The 21830-nt window shown below is 40.9% G+C and overlaps 1 protein-coding gene across 1 annotated transcript; it reads right to left on the bottom strand.

The window, feature by feature from the left end:
• Positions 1-1072: 1072 nt before the first annotated feature.
• Positions 1073-15598, bottom strand: cdx1b (caudal type homeobox 1 b). The gene is made up of 3 exons (XM_075487427.1): positions 15100-15598; positions 1904-2052; positions 1073-1318 (listed from the first exon to the last, which is right to left on the bottom strand). Exons 1-3 carry the CDS (start codon positions 15596-15598, stop codon positions 1073-1075), a joined length of 894 nt encoding a protein of 297 aa, XP_075343542.1.
• Between the last annotated feature and the right edge of the window lie 6232 nt (positions 15599-21830).

The raw sequence follows: 21830 nt of genomic DNA, 5'->3' as shown, positions 1-21830 counted from the left end.
CTCCAACAACAGTCTTTCTCTCTCGGTCGCAATCGTTCACTGTGAGGAGTGGAACGGAGCCGGAAGGTGAACAATCAATCAACCACTTTCACCATAGACGTTGACAGATTGGGTCGTTTAACGTAGCGACGCCTACTGATCGGGAGGTGAACTGCCTTGCGTATCCGACATCCCGACGGAGAACATCGAAAGGTTTAAAGCCTCTCCGTGACCACGGAGTCGGATAGCGACGGAGAAGCATACTGAGGCCGTTAGAAGTCCAGACACGGATCCAGTTTGGGGAGACGATGTCACAAGAATATTGAACACAGCGGTGAAATAGGACCCAAAAATAAGGTAAGAAAGAAGAAAAAAACACCAAGAACAGAGCTTCAACGTACTCTGAGCTACGAGGAGTGAAAGCGTAGACAAACAAGGCTTTGGTTAACTTTAGTTTCTCACAGTCAGATGAGCTGATTGTTGACTTTAACTCATGAAACACTTTGAGCTCCAAATATATGATCAAGACATCATCTCAGAGAGTTTGGGTTTCTAAGTTCAGCAACATTTAGAGACCACCTGCTGAACTTCTGCAACCTGAACCTGAACACTACAAGTAATTTTCTGACATTTTTAACTTTAAGTTACAGCTGAGAAAAGATTATCTGAAGGTGAGCTTGTAGACACTGGATTTACCCTAAATAAAAACTACCTTTTTTAGTAGTTTACAGCTAAAAATGTATCTCATAACTGCAGCAGTTTATCAATCATTGAAACCCTGAATCAAACCTGTCAGCTACATAAAAACTCTGGAAGAATAGAAGATGAAGCGAGTTGGAGAAACATTTGGAAACTTTCCAAAGGTCATCGAATGTCTTTCGGTTGGCTGTTAATGATCCGCACCAACCGTCTGATGGGACGGAGGAGGACGGAGAGCTCCCGGCAGCATCGCCTGTTGGTATTTTCTGATGAGCTTCCACTTTAAAAAGGTGAAAATATTCAAAAATAGTGAAGTGTTTCAGTTTGTCGAGGAGAATCTTAAGTCCCAATCCCCCAACATCAGCGTCCGATAAAGCATCGTCTTTTTCCCTCCTCAGTATTCCTCTTTGATGTTCAAAGCCAAAGAAGATGGAGACACCAGCCCGTTGTTGCCACTGCTGCTCGTCACCATGGCAACACTGCTGCTGCCGTTACCGTGGAGGCCGCCACCGCCGCCTCCTCCGCTGCCGCTGCTGCCCGTGGGAGGAGTGGCAGTGGTCGTGGAGGAAGCTGGCTGCTGGAGCTTCTTCTTGTTGATTTTACGCTCCTTCGCCCGTCGGTTCTGGAACCAGATCTTCACCTGAAAATGTTAAGATTTACATCAGTGGTGGTTTTCACTTTAAGAAAAACAAATATTCATTTAACTGACCCACATTTGTGTCAGAATATGACTAGCTAGCTACGTGACGAAGGGCTTTAACCAAACATTTAGTGCAAATGTTTGATGAATATCAAGAAAAAGCCGCAAAAAGAAAGTGAATCTTAATGGGGGATTCAATCAAAGAAAACTTCCAAAGCAATCTGTTGATTTCCTTTTTTTGATTGGCTTCATATGAAGTGAACTAATTTGGAATTTAATGAATTTAATTAGATTGGATTATGATTGGATTGCAGTGAATTGGACTCTATCTTTGAAGTATGTTGAGATGACATTTGTTGTGATTTGGCGCTTTATATATAAAGTGAATTGAATCTAATTGAATCTTTGTAAGTAAAATAAACTCTAATTTGCTGTTTGCTTTGGCTAAGTTATTCAAATTAATGCTTATGAGTAAAAACATCAAATATTTGCTCATGAAATTAATTCTGACACCAAACCAAAGACCTTTTATTCTTAAGAAAACAAGATTTTTCAAACTTTCAGACTTCATTTGAGTTGCTGTACCTGTCTTTCTGACAGGCTGAGCGCCGTGGCGAGCTCCGACTTCCTCCGGATGGTGATATATTTGCTGTAATGAAACTCCTTCTCCAGCTCCAGCCTCTGGTGGTCGGTGTAAACCACTCGGTACTTGTCTTTAGTCCGAGTCTTCCCATCTGGAAAAGACAGAAAAAGGCTTTCAAGATAAAGGTCGTGCAGGATTTTACACTGACTGAACTGTAACTGTGGTTATTACGAGCAGTTATATGGACGAGCTACAACATTAAATACTTTGTCCCTTTACATGTTAGATATTTAAACACATAACTCCAATTTAAAGTCTAATTAGATCATTTTGTGACACTTTTATGTAATTCTGAGGCCTCAGCTGACACTGAAACAATTCTGCTTCAGCTGCACAAAATCACATGGTATGTAAAAATGTGAATGAAGTTGTAACATTTTATATTAGAAGTTGTAAAGCTGCGTTGGCAGCGGGCGTCACCACCGATGGAGCCGTGTGTTCTCAGCATGAAGCCTGTATTCAAATACACCACCTGCCTCGGCTGCATTTGCATGAACTGAACGCTATCGGCTTTTATTCATTTATCAGCTCAGTGCTCATGTGTGCTGTGAAAACTGCCCCGTCACAAGGTCCGAACTGAGACAAAATGAGCCGTTCAAATGTTCAGTAAAACATTAAGATTTCAAATCAATTTGATTCCACACACTGTTCTCCCTCCGAGGTAAACCTAACGCCTGTGTTGGGGCTTTCAAAGCTGAAAACCATCAATAGATTGACTTAAAAACTCATCAAATTAATTTGTATAGAAACACTTAGCGACTGTCCTTGTCCACGTTTACATGCAAAAGAGGGCGAGTCTGACACAGAGATCACAGCACATCAGTTCAGCTGAATTCACTGCACAGACGCTGTTCTTTAAGCTGCAGTTAGAAAAATCTGGATTTTATTAGAGCAGAGCGACCGTCTGGAAATGCTTTAAGTGACCACGGGTCTCAGTGGGCTGGTTCTCTGTCGCTCTTTCTGACAGAAGAAGCTTTATCAGGAATTCAGCTGCAAAAAAACACACTTACACACGACTGTTTTTACAAAAAGATGCAAAAAGGATGAAATTTAGAGCTTGAACAGAGCACCTAGAAGCGATTTGATTCCGTAATTTTCTGTCTTTTCGTGATCGTTTGTCTTTCTTCGTGTTAATTTTGCCTCTTATTATTGTCTATTTTACATAAATCACATCACGATCATGCAACCTTAAAGGTTATTTGTTCTCTCAAATATGACTCCACATTGGATCAAACATCACTCTCAAGTGTTTTTTTAAACAATCCACAAAGTCTCTTTAAACATGAACACGTGCATTTTCACATGTTTATATTCACAACACACTCGGTTAACTGCATTAAAGCTATCCACTCATGCATTTTATCAGTCCGCAATCCATCTATTGAAGTAACGAAGCAGTTCGGAGGTGTGAATTGTGGTTCTCAACATATCCGTCCGCATTGTTCTTGCTTTTATGTCCCACCAGTAGTATTAAACATTAACTTGGCTTCACACACCAAACCATTTAAGTTCAACATTTCTCACCAAACACTGGCAGTGAGCACATGCAGGCCTTTAAACATAAATTATGGTCGCCGCTGACACCTCTACACAAACCAGCATCTTCACAAAATGACTTCACGACTGTTGATGGGCTTTGGTGCTATTTCAGTTGGTTGTGCATCCCCAAAGTTTGACTATAGAGCACACCTGAATATAAGCCTCTAATTTAGAAAAGAAAATCCATTTTCTACTTGTATAGGCTGCACCGGATTATAAACGGCGGGTGTCCACATTGTAATATCAAATCAAATCAAATCAAATTTATTTATATAGCACATTTCATGTACAAACAATTCAAAGTGCTTTACATAAAATAAAAGCATTGCAGCAGGGAGTGGAAGAAGCATTAAAAATACATAAATATGAGATATTTACACAGAAAGATGTTACACGTGAGGATTTTTCCTATTTTAATTAAATGCATGCGTTAACATACACAAATACAAACTGCAAATGCTTTTTTTCAAACAGTGCCTGTGACATCGATGGTTTTAACTTAAATACTAGGGCTGGGACTTTAGCGCGTTAATTTCGATTAATTAACTACACACATACACACGTTAAAAAAAATAACGCATTTTAATCGCACACTATAATTTTTTATTTTTTTATTTTTTTAAATACAGACGGATGGAAGCGTCGACAAGAGCGTGGTTCTGTGCAGATTATGCAACAAGTAATTTGCGTATTACCGCAGCGTATCAAGCCTCAAATATCACCTCAACGCTAACGGGAGATTGGACCGAAAAAGAAAAAGTTTTCAGTGCAATCTGTTGGTTTCCTTAGCTAGGAAATTGTTTTTGAATTGGCTCTATATGAACGAATTGGATTATTTTATGAATAATTATGATTACAATGAACTGAATTCCAATTGAATTGGACTTACTATCTAAGTGCCTTGAGATGACATTTGTTGTATTTGGCGCTATATAAATAAAAATGAATTGAATTGAATTGAATTAAACATGTAGCAGCTAGTGTGGAAGCTAACGGGGGCCCAACACAGCTAAACATCCAAGATTCTATATACTGTGTTTTCATGCATGCTACATTCAGATTTCAAATAGGGATATGTTCTGTGTTTGTTGAAATATTGTTGAAAATGTTAATTTTCTAAAGGATAAAGTATATGCGATTAAAATGCGATTAATTTCGATTAATTAATTTCAAAGCCTGTAGTTAACACGATTAAAAATTTTAATCGAGTCACAGCCCTATTAAATACCTATCGGTAACGTACAAATACTGGCGTAAATGCTTTTTTTCCCCCAACAATACCTGTAACACGGCTGGTAAAAAAAAGACAGTAGCCTACCTGGAAAAGTCACTGATCGCCTTTAATTTAATAGCTGCATCATATGCATTTCGGCATTTGTTTTCCATGTTGAGGGAGATTTAATTAATTTGTAATTAAATATAATTTAATAGTGTAAGTGTGTTTGATTTATCGTACAATTTCATTGGACCACTGTGAACCATTCATTAATTTTTATTGGTCTAACGTTACGAGGCTAAATGTTTTTGGCGGCATGAAAAGAAAAAAACACATATTAGCCGCAATTTACGGTACTCAGGTGCTTGTGATGCAGCAAACTGGTCCAGCCGAGTAAATGTGTAGCAGTAACTTTCAGAGTGTCTTTATTCTCATGAATCTAAAGGAGGATGAAATCAACACAGAGTTCCTCTCAACACCCATATATTACTGGGCATGTATTGTTGTAATGTTTTAAATACTTGAACGCAGTTTTTCTAGAGAAGATAATTCTTTTGTATATGTGATTATCGTCCATTGACTCTTTTGGGCTTTCACATGCGCGAGCGTACAACTAACCGGTGACTTACATGCTGTTTATAAAGTTGTTTTGTAACGTCCCCATGCCAGTAATGTGAGAACCATGCATATGGTTTTGATGGTAAGGCTTGTGACTTTATTGTCGGATGGTTTATAAAGTGGTGTGACGTTTCTGCAGTGTGCAAGTTGTTGTTTTACGTGGAAGGGTTAGCGCTTGCCCCTTAGCCACCACGTATTAGCCTCGCATGACAGGCTGAGCGAACAGCGCTATCTCCACACAGGGAGCGCAGATTTGCACCTGTCTGTGTCCTACTATCAGTATTTGACAACCTCTAGCAATGGAAATGCGCTTCAAATGCCCCGGAGTTCCCCTTTAAGAGAGTTTAGGTTGGAGCGTTTTCAGCCCTCATTGTCTCTGGTTGGGTGGTTCAGGCCACGCTTGAATATAAAGGCTCTAGCATGGTTGCCGCGTCTGCTAGCGCGAGTGGTGTTGATGACGTCATGATTTCGTGCCCGCATTATATAGTGGCGCAAATCGATGCCCCAGTCGTTGCAATTTTCTCCGTCACAGAGGTGGCGCTGCTCCGTGAAGGTTACCGCTAACTACTCTACAACGAAAGTCGAGAAGAAAACAATGAAGAGCAGGAACACTGTCATTAATTATACTGCTGCAGTATTCGGATAATTTAAATTTTTTAATTCAGTTAAAAGAGGTGAAGGTCTGACGCCCTTGGCATCACCACTTGGAGTCTCTGCCCTCTTCTTTGCCTTCACGTATCTGTCCCGTAGCTTCTTCCACACATTCTTACAGAACTCTCCCTCTTTCCCCAAAGTTCTGCCAATCTGTGTCCACCAGTTTTTGTAGTTTACGTGGTCCCTGTGCTGTTTCACTGCAGTTTCATACAGGTGCCTGTACAAACGCACCTCCTGACAGAGCCTGGTCTCAAATTGGTTCATTGTTCTCGGCGCAGCCAAGTTACAAAAATCGACTGGTGCACGACAACGCGATGCGCCGTCTTTTCAAGGCAAGCGCCATGCCTGAAACGTCATTTTGACGTCACGGTCCGCCACCGCCGTGACAGACGCGTCAACTGTAACTCCAGCTTAACAAAGCATTTGGATGTGAAAGGTGGGGAGTGACACCTCTCTGTTACTCAAGCCCTTTTCACAGAGATTGTTAAGCCATTTGCCTTTGTTGTGCCTTCGTATCGTTGTGAGAAATACTGAGGTGAAATGAGATGGTCGAGGCTGATGGTGACACCAGTACACCTCTGAGCCGCCAAGGCTGTTAGGAACAGCGGCGAATACAGCAAAACACAACTAACCAACTCTGCCGTCACTCAGCTGATTCCTCACCACCGATGGATGACCGGCCTCTGTTTGGTGTGTTGTTAACCAAAGAGGAGCAGTGGTGGGTTACAAAGCCATCTTTTCTGGGCCGATATGGTCCAACTGATATTTGAAACAGACTCAGGAAACACCAGAGATGGGGACTCAAGTCACTGTGACTTGGATTCAAGTTGACTCGAGTTGCTGTTTTGATGACTTGTGACTTGACTTGACAAAAAATAAAAGACTTGAGACTCGACTCAGACTTGGAAGTTAAAGATTTGAATGACTTGAGTGTTAAGCATCTAACATAACTTTGAACTTTGTTCGTCATTTGAAGATCCATTCTGACCAGTAAGTGCTTTTCAAATTAGCTAATATTATCCTGTTAGCCTAGTCGGTAGTTAGCTAACGTTAGCTTGATATGATACGGGGTGGACAGGTTGGACACATTGGCCAATGATGTTTACTGACAGTTACTTATATCTTGTCTTTTCACTTTATTAAGATCAGATTCTGCAGGTAAAATTGCAATAATAAGGTGACTTGACTTTGACGTGACTTGCCCAAGAAAACATTACTTGGGACTTACTTGAGACTTGAAAGCTAAGACTTGAGACTTACTTGAGACTTGCACATGTGTGACTTGGTCCCATCTCTGGGAAACACTGACATGAAACGTTCCCAACGTTTCTCAAAAAAAAACATTTTCTACTGCATATTACTCTGGAAAATTAAGATTATCTAAATGTCCTTTTCAGGAGACTGTGTTATGGCTAAAACCAAAAGGAAGAGATTTCTACAGACTATAAAACATGAATCTCTTCATCCGTAGGCGCTGCGTCGGCTCATTTCGGCGTTTTCACAACTTATTCGTGAACACATTTTTGCTTTTACGTGCCGTCTGTGTTTGTAAATGTGTGAAAACAGCTTGTGAGAGCAGACAGAGTGTTTGAGGCAATTAAAGGAGCTTCAGCTCTCTTTAACACGCTCTGATTCAACATTAACTCTAAACACACAACAGTTAAATAAGTGATGTGTCCCTCTTCTTTAAACACACCCTCCGTCTGCGCTCTAATCGGTCACCAGGGCGAGTCCTAACTCAAACATTTTAGTTTCAGGGGAACATCTGTCCGAACTGTCAGAGTTTCTGCTTCGTTTGTCAGAAAGTTAAAAACCAACAGTTTGATCTCCATCGGCAGATAAAGAGCCTGGAAAAACGGGGCGCTAATGAAGGAGCGTAAATCAATAAGCTCTTCAGCCTGTCCTCTGAGGTCCAGAGACAGACGTTCGCTCACCTTCACACGGGGATTCAGACAGTCTGGCTTCAGCCTCAAATCTTGAGACCAAATACGAGTGTTTTAGGTTTTTTTTTACGATTCAACTGGACAAAACATGAAAATAAAACAACTGAAAACAAGAACTGTGACAAATAAACACCTCCTGCTTCTGAATCAGAGCTTTATGTGTTGTATGACACTCGAATGTTTGTCAGTCTGACTTCGTACGAATAACAGCGTGGATTTTATGAACATGAGGTTGGCATTTTAAAGGGGACGTATCAAGGGGATAAAGAATCCCTTTTTCTGTGCACTGGACCATCAAAACCTCCCATTAACTCAACCCTGTAACATTAAAAAATATCTCTGTAACATTTAAAAACATCTCCGTAACTTTTTAAAACATCCCCGTAACATTTAATGTAGGGCTGGGCGAGTTAACTCGTTATTATCGCGCTAACTTGTTAATTATTTAACGCCTATAAATATTTTATCGCGCATTAACACAGGTTTTATGATTTATTTTATTATTGTAAAAGTCTGTCGCTCACAGGCTTTTATTTTGTAAAAGTCTGTTGCTGTCTGCTCCGGCACCGGAAAAGAAAGTAATCGGCGGATCCACCAAACATGGAGAAGGGTATGGAACTTTTACTCGGCCATTTTCATTTTAAAGTTCTTCCAGACGGCGGAGTCGACAGAACCAAAGTCATCTGTAAACACTGCCAAGTTGAATTTTCTTCTCACCGTAGCAGTTCCAGTCTAAAATATCACTTAAAGGCAAAACACACAACTGATAGCAGCAAGTCATTCAAGGAAACAGACAGTGGAGCGATGCTTCTACATAAAAACTACATAAAGATGCTGATGTTAAAAGTGTGTTTGCACAACAAATGTTATGGCACTTTCATTCATATGGCAGCACATTTAAAATAAAACTAAATGCTAAAGGCTATACACTACTTTTGAATTCATTTTTGGATTCTGCGTACAAATGTGATTAATCGTGATTAATCAGGGAAATCATGTGATTAATTAGATTAAAAATTGTTATCGTTGCCCAGCCCTAATTTAAAAACATCTCCGGAAGTTCAAGCTTCAGATTTCCGGTGGATTTCTACATCACACTCCCAGCTCAGAGTAGAAATATCCGGCCTTTTCATCTTTATTCCCGCCCAGCTTCATCTTGAATCAGGCGACATTCATGATGCCTCAGAAGTAGGACGTTTAAAATTTTATTCTTGATTTTTGCTATGAACAAAAATATCCCATCAGCAGTTTTATCGTTCACTTAACTTAACAAAGAAATTAACCAATGAAGGTCTACTCGTAGTTTGTCTGAAGTTTAATATCCCAAACAGGGAATCTGACTTCTAAGAAGCCTCTATTGTTTGTCCCAGTCAGAAATTGACCAGATTTCTGTGACCAAATTGTACATAAAAGGTGGATCAGCAGCAACAAACTGTGGTGAAACCGAAGATGAGAAAAATGTGTTTCAGAACAAAACTCTCCACAGAGTTTTTTCTATAACTTTGGTCTAAGTATTCAAGTTATTTACTTTGTGATTTATCATATGGTATTAATGTCCTTTAAGGGTTATTGGGCACTACTGATCTCAAAGAGGCAAACTCTGTGGAGGAGATGGGTGAAGTGGTTTGATTAAAGGGATTGAAAAAGTTATCTACGGTATTTTGACCAAAACGAGTCACAGATATTAAATTGAAACCTTAAAACTGCTGACACAATAACAAGGTTGCAGGAAAACCAAATGAAAAGTAATTTTTTAAAGGTCTGTGGCCAGAAAAAATAAAACTATCACTTCTTATGAAGAACAACACATAGATGTACGGAAGCTGAGAGTTCACCACCCTCCAACATGAGCAAATAAAAACACCTGAATGACACAGACGAGCAGTGGCTTATCATCGTTAAAGAAAAGGACCTAAAAAGTGGTATTTTTATGGTGATTTTAACATAGTTTGATGAAGATATGGTCGCAGATATTTGTAAATGTTTTTAAATTTCTGCTCAGTGAGCATTGCAAACTGTTTATGAGAAATAAAAGTCAAAGTGTTTTGTCACTTGTGTATTTCCTCGCAACATTAAGAGGTGTGGTGCTTTATCTCATGTCTCATAAAATCATCCCAACAAAGTAGTTTGTCATGTCTTCACAATGGAAAATCAACCTGAGCATAAAACCAACATGTTGCTAAGTGACGTTATCAAATCCCTACATCATCGAGGTCAGAAAATTCCATCGTCATATCTGCCTTTGCTTTGGTCTCAACTCCACCGCCTCAGTTTCATGACTCAACAACAGTTTTCCTTTCACTCATTGTTTGATGAGGGTTATAAGGCCGTTTCCAAACTATCTGGAGGCCATCGTTCTACAGAGAGAAAGATTATTACCTAGGTCACCCCAAGGTCAGAAACCCAAGAGCTACATCTCAGACTCTGCGGGCCTCAGTTAGCATGTTAAAGGTTAAAGGTCACCCCAAGGTCAGAAACCCAAGAGCTACATCTCATACTCTGCAGGCCTCAGTTAGCATGTTAAAGGTTAAAGGTCACCCCAAGGTCAGAAACCCAAGAGCTACATCTCAGACTCTGCAGGCCTCAGTTAGCATGTTAAAGGTTAAAGGTCACCCCAAGGTCAGAAACCCAAGAGCTACATCTCATACTCTGCAGGCCTCAGTTAGCACGTTAAAGGTTAAAGGTCACCCCAAGGTCAGAAACCCAAGAGCTACATCTCAGACTCTGCAGGCCTCAGTTAGCATGTTAAAGGTTAAAGGTCACCCCAAGGTCAGAAACCCAAGAGCTACCTCAGACTCTGCAGGCCTCAGTTAGCATGTTAAAGGTTAAAGGTCACCCCGAGGTCAGAAACCCAAGAGCTACATCTAAGACTCTGCAGGCCTTAGTTAGCATGTTAAAGGTCAAAGTTCATGACAGCACAGTTAGAAACAGACTGAACAAGTCGGGCTTGTTTGGAAGGGCTGCAGCAGAAAGCCTCTTCTCTCTAAAAAGAACATGGCAGCACAGCTTAGGTTTGCAAAGCTGCATCTGAACAAACCACAAGACTTCTGGAACAATGTCCTTTGGACAGACCAGACTAAAGTGGAGATGTTTGGTCATAATGCACAGCAGCACGTTTGGAGGAAACCAAACACAACATATCAGCACAAACACCTCATACCAGCTGTCAAGCACGGTGGTGGAGGGCTGATGATCTGGGCTTGTTCTGCGGCCACAGGACCTGGGCACCTTGCAGCCATTGAGTCCACCATGAACTCCTCTGGATACCAAAGTGTTCTAGAGTCAAGATTCCTCCAGAACCATGAGAGAGACTGAGAACATCCCACAGGAAACCAGCTGCTGGATCAGGGTTTCACTTAGTTTCTCACTCACTGCTGCTGTGTTTAGTCTCAGTTATAACATATTAAACATATCAAACATTTTAAATATTTTCTCACAAAGCAGCAAATATAAGAAAAGTTCTGAGTATTTTCGTCAGATCTGTGAATAACTCACATTTGGAACTAAATAAGTTGAATTCCAACCCAGAATATCTAATCTGAGCCACTTTTAGCACTTCTGGTTCAGTAATGACAGTGGTAAACGCTGTTTGGTCCAGATGTGGCCCACAGAACAGCAGCCATCGTGGTTCCATAAGAAAACTGAAGATCTGGACCAAACAGTGGATGTTCTGAGCAGGGACCAGACCTTTATGTTGGGCACCACTCATTTCTGCCTCCTGTTACCCAAACAACATTATTTACAGTGTTTAACTGTTAAAGGTTTTAAACTGCAATAAAAACTTAAAGTTAAACAGAAACGAGTCCAGAGAAACGATCTGAAGCGTCTTCACTGACCAACAGAACCGAGTCCAGAACCTGATGCAGCAGCACTCAGTGAAAGTTGTTCTGGAAGCTTCTCCAAGCAGCAGGTTACCTGCTGACAGGTGAGGGTGTCAGGAAGCTTCTCCAAGCAGCAGGTTACCTGCTGACAGGTGAGGGTGTCAGGATCGGGTATAACAGCAGCATCCACCAAAGGTTCAGGCTCTCCAACAAGGATGGGTCGTGGCTCACCGCATTGGGCCAAACTCCATCAGAGAATCATCAATAAGTTCAGCAAATGTTTCTCAGGAAAAGACCAGGAAAAGTTCAGATCAGGAAAAAAAAACAGGAAAAGATCAGAAAAAGTTAAGGAAAAAAATCAGAAAAAGTTTTCTTTGAGTTCTGGAGTTTTATTTGAGTCTTCTTTGAGTTTTCTTTGAGTTTCTGGAGTTTTATTTGAGTTTTCTGGAGTTTTCGGAACACGGCCCAGTTCTCTGGACACCAGCTCGTCTCAGATGGACAGAAAGACAGTGGACACGTGTTCTGTGGGCAGATAAGTCCACGTTTCAGCTGCTTCTGGGAAAAACTGCTGAGAAAGAGCATCCAGGCTGTTCTCAGAGAAAGGTTTAAAGCCAGCGTCTGTGATGGTGTGGGGGGGCATCAGGGTCCATGGCAGGGAGGGCTTCATCTGTGTGAAGGTGTGGGGGGGCATCAGGGTCCATGGCAGGGAGGGCTTCATCTATGTGAAGGTGTGGGGGGGCATCAGAGTCCATGGCAGGGAGGGCTTAATCTGTGTGAAGGTGTGGGGGGGCATCAGGGTCCATGGCAGGGAGGGCTTCATCTATGTGAAGGTGTGGGGGGGCATCAGAGTCCATGGCAGGGAGGGCTTAATCTGTGTGAAGGTGTGGGGGGGCATCAGGGTCCATGGCAGGGAGGGCTTCATCTGTGTGAAGGTGTGGGGGTGCATCAGGGTCAAGGGCGTAATTTTGGGTAGGGACGCTAGGGTCACGTCCCTACCAATATTCAGCCCCCAGGGGGATACGTTTAAAATGTCCATACCAATTTTGAATGGGAAATTGCACAGCGTTCGGGAAACAAAGGGTTAATTTTCCCCTTCTGCGGTTCCTTCTCTCAAAGACGGCGTGTCATTGGTGGGGACAGCCTTGCTATCTGTGATTGGCTCACCTTCTGTAGCGCTATGCCTTACTTGTTGCTAGGTTGGTTGCTAAGCGGTGATAGCGGGAAAACAGCTCGTCAACAGAGGCTGAGCGAAGTTTCAGTGCTCTGAGGTTGAAAACATGGCTCGGGATAACAATGACGCAGGCACGGTTGAACCATGCTGCTGTCTGCCATATCCACCAGGACAGGTTGAATAGCATTAACATAAAACAAATATGCCAGCAGTTTGTCTGCGTCAATGACCGGAGGCAGCATGCATTTGGCTCATTCATACAAGATTTGGCTAGTTAATAGGCTGAAAGCTACAAACTTAATAGTTTTTCAGGAAAAAGTGAGCCGTGGAAAAGTGTTTTTCATGTGACAGTTTATGTCTTTATTTTTAATAAATGTTTGCTGGACCTTAATCTTTTGACTGCTGGTGTTTTATTTTTGTGGGAACTGTGCAGAGCTAATAAATGCTTGTTGCTAATGCTAAGTAGTCATCCGACTACATTTTTTAAAAATTGTACATTTCCACTTTTATTGTTCACACTTTTCACACTTATATTTGCAGTGTGCACTTTCAAAACTTCATCAGTTAATATTTTATACAAAATGCACCAAACTCATCAACTTACAGATCCTGAAATTTCAGAAACGCGTGTAATAATAAAACATCTTACTGTGGCAATGTCTGCCTGGGCCTGTGATAATGCTGAAGTCCCCAGAAACTTGAGTGACTTGCATAAAAAAATCAATTCTCAATCTTTCCATTATGGTTTACATTAAAAAATCAGAGGGCTGTGAATCAGATGGGATTTGCCATTATTCAGCCCAGAATTGGTTAAAATGCAGAAAATTGCATCTATGAAATTAAAAATTTTCTGGGGGAGGACCCCCAGACCCCTTAGGTGGTGGTAGAGTGGCCTTAATTATTATTACGCCCTTAATCAGGGTCCATGGCAGGGAGGGCTTCATCTGTGTGAAGGTGTGGGGGGGCATCAGGGTCCATGGCAGGGAGGGCTTCATCTGTATGAAGGTGTGGGGCTGCATCAGGGTCCATGGCAGGAGGGCTTCATCTGTGTGAAGGTGCCACTGATGCAGAGCTGGATGTTGGAGTTCTGGAGACACAGATGCTGCCATCCGGGTGACGTCTTTTCCCGGGAGGTCCATGGTTATTTCATCAGGAATGGACCCAGATTCCTCTGAAAAACTCAGTTCCCAAAGCGTTAAAGCTTTAGAGTTTGTTTCCTCCTCTCAGCTCATATATTCCTGTCAGGATTAACTGGTTATTGGCTTCTATTAGCCTGAAACAAAAAGTCACACTTCACACTTCAAAGTGGGAACTATCTTGTCGGTTCTTGTTTTCTCCGCCCAGAGACAAAGTTGGGGACAAAGGCCGAGCCGGGCCGCCGGGGCCGCGTCCAGCGGGACATTTACATCACAACGGCTTCAAACCGGCTTCACACGTTTGATCCGGACACACGACGGGACCCGCGATGGGAACTTAGCGGGCTGACAGCTGCCAGAGTCCGCGGCTCCTTTCTCTGCTTTTACACCCTCTGAAAACCTTGGGTTTCAGTTAAAAGCTGAAAATTCACCTTTAAATCAACGAAAACTCAACTAAAACCCTCAGTGCTGCCGGATAAAACCGTTTCTGTTGTTCAGAAACACCATTAAACAAAGCATCAGCCGTTAGTTTATAGACAGGCCTACAAAATAAAAGTTAGGCTAAAGCTCAGACAAATGACACATTTCTACTGGAAAATGTAAAAACGCAGGTTAATAATCGGAATTGAATCTGTTATCCGGATTAAAAAAAAACGAGGATTCAGACTGTTTTAAAGAAAATAAAATAAAAATTTAAATGAGTTCACAGAAAAGTAAGTCCTGAAACATGAAGCTGCTTTTATCTGAGAATCCCTCATATCTGCTTCATATTAAAATGTCCAACAGACATAAACGGCTTTAAAGATCATTAAATGTGTTAAACGCGAGCATTCAGCTGTTTTAAAGCTGTTTTAAAGCTGAACAAAAGTGGATTACTAAATTGTTCAACAGACTCCTGAGCCGTAGCAAATAAACGGCTTTAAAGATGATTAAAGATAATTAAATGAGTTCAACAAGAGAAGCGAACATTTAAAGCTGAACAAAAGTGTAAAAGCATCAGAATAAGCAGCATTAATCGGGTGGGACGGGCCGGTTCTTACTGGAGTTGCTGGGCGGCGCGGAGGTTCGGATCCAGTCATAGGGGTTCCTCCGCCGCGGGGAGCCGGGAGACAGCTGCCCCGCCGACGCGTTGAGGGCCGCGGGGAGCAGCCCGGGCGGCTGTCCGGGGAACTCCTGGGGGCTGAATCCCAGGGGGGGCCCCACCGCGCCGGCCATGGAGGAGGCCCCGGGAGCCCCGCCGGCCGCAGCGGCCGCGGCCGCCGCCGCGTAGTGGTGGGACGACCAGTCATCCCGCGCGGGCGGAGGAGGCGGGTAGGCCGGGCTCCAGCCGCCCGCGGCCGGGCCGCCCTGCTGCCCCGGGTGCGGGTCGTTGGTGATGCCGTGGTGGTGGTGGTGGTAGCCGCTGAAGTCGGAGTACTGCGGCGGGCCGGGCACCGGGAAGTTCTGCGGGCTGAGGCTGAGCCCCGGGTGGCGGGACACCGGGTTCTGGTGCGGGTACATACCGGGGTCCTTGTCCAGCTGCAGGTAGCTCACGTACATCTTTCCGGGTGAGGGGGCGCCCTCAGCATACTGCGGATCCAGCCTGCGGCTCTGCAGGGGGAGTGAGCTTCACTGGCTGTGCTCTCTCTCCGTACCTGTGCTCACCTGTCCTCCGCCTCTCTGCGGACTCTCCATCAGCCTCCCGTTAAAAACCGCCGCGGTCACATGGTTATTTTATGGCCCTTATCTCCCTCCTCCTCCCCCCTCCGCTGCCGCCTCTCTTCCTCTCCCTCCTCTTCCTCCTCAGCGCATCATTTCATAAAAGTTTCTGTTTTTATTCTGAAATAGATCTCCATCAGAGTATTTCCCACGCCGACCCCCCGGCCTCCCCCTCCTCCGCGGCCTGCAGGCTCCTCTCTATCGGCCTGCATTTGCATGACAGTCCGCTGCTGCACTTCAAAGGCCGCATCAAAGGGCCGCGGCGCGGCGACAAATGACGCGAAAAGAGTCCGCAGCTCTCATTGTTCCCCTCCGGCCTCCGTATCTGGACTTTATTCCCATTTATTCTGTTTCTATATTTAATCACTTTATTACAGCGCTGTTTCCTACTTTTTAAATATTTAAATAAACTGTTTTTAGAGTAAAAATCACCTGTTTTTTCTTTCAAATCTGACATTTTAATATTTAAATTAACTATGACGTCGAATCTGCATTAAATGATGAGAAAATGATGCAAAATTCATTCTTATCTTGATTATTTCTGTAGTTGTGGCTCATAGAATTAAAATTATTCACAGTTTATTCTTTTTGTTCAGTTAATTTTCCCAAAGTGTGTTATTTCAGGGAAATTTGTACATTTTTATATTTCGGTGTATTTGAAGAAATCAAATAACTTCAGTTATTTTAAATAGAAATTATTACAAAGGTTTGAATTTATACTTAAACCAACAATAATCAGAACAGGAGTAAATTGAACTCGTGTTTTATTCTTAATATTTTTAATTGAGTAAAGAGTCTCAGTTTAATATTAAATAACAACACATTTAATCAGTGATCAGTTATTTATTAATAATAATGATTGAATTGACAAATTCAAATTTGATGTTCTGTAATTTTTTGTCCTCCTTTTTTATCTTTGGAAACAATTTTCTTGGTACCTTTTCTTTAAGTGATCAATAAGTTTATTTATCACGGCATTTAAAAATAAAAAAGTTAAATTAAATAATTAAATAACCAAACTGTGACAAAGAAATAAAATATAGAAATGTAGGAAATAAACTGCAGTAATATTACTCATTTCAGTCACATTTCTTCTTAATTTCTTATGTTTTAGATGTTTTTTTTATTAATCTTATTGGCATTAATACATTTAATTTAACAATAATAATATGAATATGAATGTAAATCAGCTCATTTTTGTAACTTTAACTTGTTTTATGTGACTTTAAAGCTGAAACAAGGATTAAACATATTTTTAAAAACATGTTTTAGAGCATACATGTGAAATTTAAATCAATAAATGTGATCCGTCTATTTTTTTTTTTATGAAGGACTTTTCTGTAAAAAAAAAAACAATTAAATTCAAACTGAAATAAAAAAAAGGGGAAACAAAAAGACCAGAAACAGGTGGACTGAAATGAAAGTGAACAAACTGAGGTGTGGCTGTTTCACAGCTCGACGTCACTCAGAACAGGTGAGGTTTGACGGATCAACCCGTTTGCACAGCGTCTGTTCATTACGAGTGAATTACACCGTCACCAGAGGACTCACTTTGGTGATTCTCAAGCTCGTCCATTTTATCCACCAGTATCACATTTCCCATGATGATCAGGGGAAGAAATTGTTTAAACTTCCTCCTCCTTTTCCTCCATTTTGTTCCTAGACATCTCTTCTTTAACTTATCTTAATTTGTAGTCTTTTTCCAGGCATTCCTTGGACTTTGGAAAGATCAGTTAGCTGCTCCAACAGCTTAACAATTAATTTGAGTCGCGTTTTCTTTCATAAAAATGCAACATTTTAAAATTTTTATTTTTTAAATAAAGCTAGTTATACACAGCTGCTCTCACAGCAGGACCAGAACAAAGTTCTTCTGGCTGAACCATCCAACACTGAACCTTCCTGACTCAGTTATCTCAGGTTTAAACGGCAGGAAATGTTTATTATAACTAGGGCTGGGCAACGATTAAAATGTTTAATCTAATTAATCACATGATTTCCCTGATTAATCAATTTGTACGCAGAATCCAAAAATGAATCCAAAAGTAGTGTATAGCCTTTAGCATTTAGTTTTATTTTAAATGTGCTGCCATATGAATGAAAGTGCCATAACATTTGTTGTGCAAACACACTTTTAACATCAGCATCTTTATGTAGTTTTTATGTAAAAGCCTTGCTCCACTGTCTGTTTCCTTGAATGACTTGCTGCTATCAGTTGTGTGTTTTGCCTTTAAGTGATATTTTAGACTGGAACTGCTACGGTGAGAAGACAATTCAACTTGGCAGTGTTTACAGATGACTTTGGTTCTGTCGACTCCGCCGTCTGGAAGAACTTTAAAATGAAAATGGCTGAGTAAAAGTTCCGTACCTTTCTCCATGTTTGGTGGATCCGCTGATTACTTTCTTTTCCGGTTCCTCAGCAGACAGCAGCAGACTTTTACAAAATAAAAGCCTGTGAGCAACAGACTTTTAAAATAATATAATAAATAATAAAACCTGCGTTAATGCGCGATAAAATATGAACACATTAATGCGATAATAACGAGTTAACTTGCTCGGCCCCAATTATAACATTCATTATGACGCTAAATGTTGTATTTATTCCATGTTTTCTTGAGAGACTGGACTGAAAAATAACACACCAGATGTTTAACCTTCCAGATGTTAATAAATGTCACAAAAAGCGTGAAGTTTTCTCTTAGTTTTCCACATTAAATGTTTGTTTTTTGTCTTTCTGCAGGTGGTTTGATGAATAAGCGGGAGTTAGCACCCCCTGCTGTTAATGTGAGGAACAACATCCAAATGTTGAAAAAGTAAAGTCACTTTTTGTTTTAAAGGAGGCTTTTTTAAAAAAAAAATAAATAAAAAAAAAAAAAGTATTTTGGTTTAAAATGTGCATCTAATTTGAACTGTTAAACAGTGTAAAAATCCTCAGTTTTATCCACATTTCACACCTAAAACTGACAAAAAAAGGGTTTTATTTCCCAGGACTGTAAGATTCTGAGGTTTGACACTCTGCAGGGATTCAAACCAACAACCCTCCAGCAGCAGCTGTCCTCTGCTGCCTCCTGAAGAGGAATTTTCTGCATCTGTCTTTATGGATTTATGGGAGATTTATGGTTTTACACTGATGAGTATTAGTTTTGTCGGCTGCAGTAAAATCACATAAAAGCCACAATAATTCTCAACTCGCACACAACGATTTATGTTTTCAAGTGTTTGATGGACGCTTTATGGACGTCTCGACTTCGACGGTTTATGTGAAAACCTGAAAATTTTGACTTTACGTTCATGAGAAACAAAAATAAAATTCAGTTTGACTTTTTTCTGCAAGTTGAATCCAGTTAATTTAAAAATAAGCTCATGAAAGCCTTCTTTCCGTCTTATTTTCATATAAATCATATTAGGAAAAATAAGCAGTTTACAAAACATTTTCTGGATTTTTAAATAAAGTTATTTCATGTCAGGTTTCTTCATTTAAATATTTTTATTGTGTAAATTTATTATTTAATTGAAGCAACTTTTAAAGTTTTTCTTCTTCTTTTACCTCATTGATTCATTAATGAATTTATATATTTTATTTGTTTTCAACAACATTTTAAAGGATTAAATTCTTTTTTTAAATTGATTTAGAATACTGTATTTTGTTATTTTACGACTGAAGACGAAACATTTCGACGATCGATTGAATAATTGAAAATTGTTGTTTGTGTGCGTTGAAGAATTTATTCATGAAGTCACAGTTTTAGATTTTAAATGGTTTTCAGTGACGTGAAATCAGCAGCTTTGTGTCTACAGTTACACATTTACAGAGTAAAAACTAAAATAAATGGACTCAAACTTGTGTTTTTATTGTTGTAAATTAAAAATCAAACTCTGAACCAAAGTCAGAATAAACTAAGACACAAATTATTTGTTTTCTTTCATAAAGCAACTTTTTATCGTTTAATGATCACAGAAAATCTGAAATAACCACTAAAGCATCTTTATATATTTTGTCTTATGTTGGTTAAATGCAAAAGTGTAGATCAGATTTAACCGTAATACAGCCTCTAATCTTTAAATTTCAATAAAAGTCCCATTTAATTTAGAACTGAAAAACAGAAAAACGACGTGTTTTATCAGATGATCAGACAATAATCTGATAAAACTACACAAACAGGACAACAAACAAACACACGGTGTGTTTACTGACTTCAGTAAATGTCAGTAATGGTGAACACTACTCTGCGGTGCGTTGACGTTCACCTGGAATTTGCGTCATTTGTAATAAAACCACAGGAGGTCAAACTGATCTGAGATCTGGAGACTGCTGGTTAATGATCATTCAGGCAGAACTGATCCGGATTAACAACGTCTCATCGGGACAAACACGATGAGAAGGGGTTCGGGTTACGTTCGGCTCAAATTAACCACAGAAGAAGAAGTTCTCAGGAGGTTTAACACACTTTAGATGTTTCTCTGCGAGAATCAGCTGCATTTTGAACAGAAACGTCCGATTCTATCAGTTTTATCAGGTTAAAAAAGAAAGCGTGAGAAATAAGAACATCTGAAAAAGGAGTGTGTTTCTGTTTCCCCTCTGTCACCTGTCCACAGGTAGAACATTAACCCTCTGAGGGCTGTAAAACTCCTCTTTATGGAACGTGTGATGATGGCGGCGGGTCGTAAACGCCGCGCTGGCTGCCGCCGCTCAGAAACGAGGGTCCCACACAAAGTTCTGCTGGTTCTGATGTCACAACAAGGGTGAACAGAATGTAATAAATGCATAAAAGACACGTTACTCTCTGTGTTGACAAACACATTTAAACACAACAAAAAAAACAAAAACTAGAACATTTCAGGAAATTCCATAATTTAACAAAATATCACAAGATTTCAACCAAAACCTGTTTCTATGCAGATGATCTGTGAGACTTAGACACAAATTACTGGATAACTTTCAGTTTTCTGCTTCTGAATTCTTGTTGTTTTTAGACCCAAAAACACACAAAATCAATGTAGAATCTCACATATAAAACAGGTTTCCAGGACGGCCTTCTTTCATCTTCGTAATATTGTTAAAATCAGGAACATCCTGTCTCAGAATGATGCAGAAAAACAGGCCCCTCTCTGTGGAACCAGCTGCCAGTTTGGGAGGCAGAGCCTTCAGTTATGAGGCCCCTCTCTGTGGAACCAGCTGCCAGTTTGGGAGGCAGAGCCTTCAGTTATGAGGCCCCTGTCTGTGGAACCAGCTGCCAGTTTGGGAGGCAGAGCCTTCAGTTATCAGGCCCCTCTCTGTGGAACCAGCTGCCAGTTTGGGAGGCAGAGCCTTCAGTTATCAGGCCCCTCTCTGTGGAACCAACTGCCAGTTTGGGAGGCAGAGCCTTCAGTTATCAGGCCGCTCTCTGTGGAACCTGCTGCCAGTTTGGGAGGTAGAGCCTTCAGTTATCAGGCCCCTCTCTGTGGAACCAGCTGCCAGTTTAGGAGGCAGATCCTTCAGTTATCAGGCCCCTCTCTGTGGAACCAGCTGCCAGTTTAGGAGGCAGAGCCTTCAGTTATCAGGCCCCTCTCTGTGGAACCAACTGCCAGTTTGGGAGGCAGAGCCTGCAGTCATCAGGCCTCTCTCTGTGGAACCAGTGGAACCATGGGAGGCCCCATTCTGCTTTTAGAAACTCTGGGAACCTCAAGTAAACCTGCAGTCTGAGAGCAAAGTGCTCTGTTGAGAAAATATCCAACTGTGAAATCTTTAAGATATGATGGAGACTTCTTGTTTTACGGAGCGGTTCTAATACAGCAGAGATAAACAGAATATCCAAACGATGTTTAGTTTTAGAGATAATAATGTTTCTTCGGGGTATTTGAGCTGTTTTCACAGGGGAAATGTGACGTTGTGTATTTACGTCAAAGTAACATAAGTTTAAACAGTTCATAAAATAATGTGAAGGATTAATTTAAAACATGCTGTGATGTGATCCGTCAGCTGTGTTGTTTATTTATTTATTCATATTTCTGTGAATAAACCCAGTACAAGAAAACTAGATAAAAAATACATATGAAGTATGAAGAGAATCTGGAAGGAAGTGAGATGCCTGCTGCT

Source organism: Odontesthes bonariensis, chromosome 16 (genome assembly GCF_027942865.1).
Source record: "Odontesthes bonariensis isolate fOdoBon6 chromosome 16, fOdoBon6.hap1, whole genome shotgun sequence".
NCBI lineage: Eukaryota > Metazoa > Chordata > Actinopteri > Atheriniformes > Atherinopsidae > Odontesthes > Odontesthes bonariensis.
The sequence above is the reverse complement of the archived record's forward strand: the minus strand, read 5'-3'. Positions and strand labels throughout refer to the sequence as shown.

Coding starts and splice junctions, on each gene's coding strand:
- cdx1b (XM_075487427.1), bottom strand. CDS start 15,598: ATGTACGTGAGCTACCTGCAGCTGGACAAGGACCCCGGTATGTACCCG. Junction 2,053..15,099: donor CGCGCCGCCCAGCAACTCCA/GTAAGAACCGGC, acceptor TGTCTTTTCCAG/ATGGGAAGACTCGGACTAAA. Junction 1,319..1,903: donor TCAGCCTGTCAGAAAGACAG/GTACAGCAACTC, acceptor TAACATTTTCAG/GTGAAGATCTGGTTCCAGAA.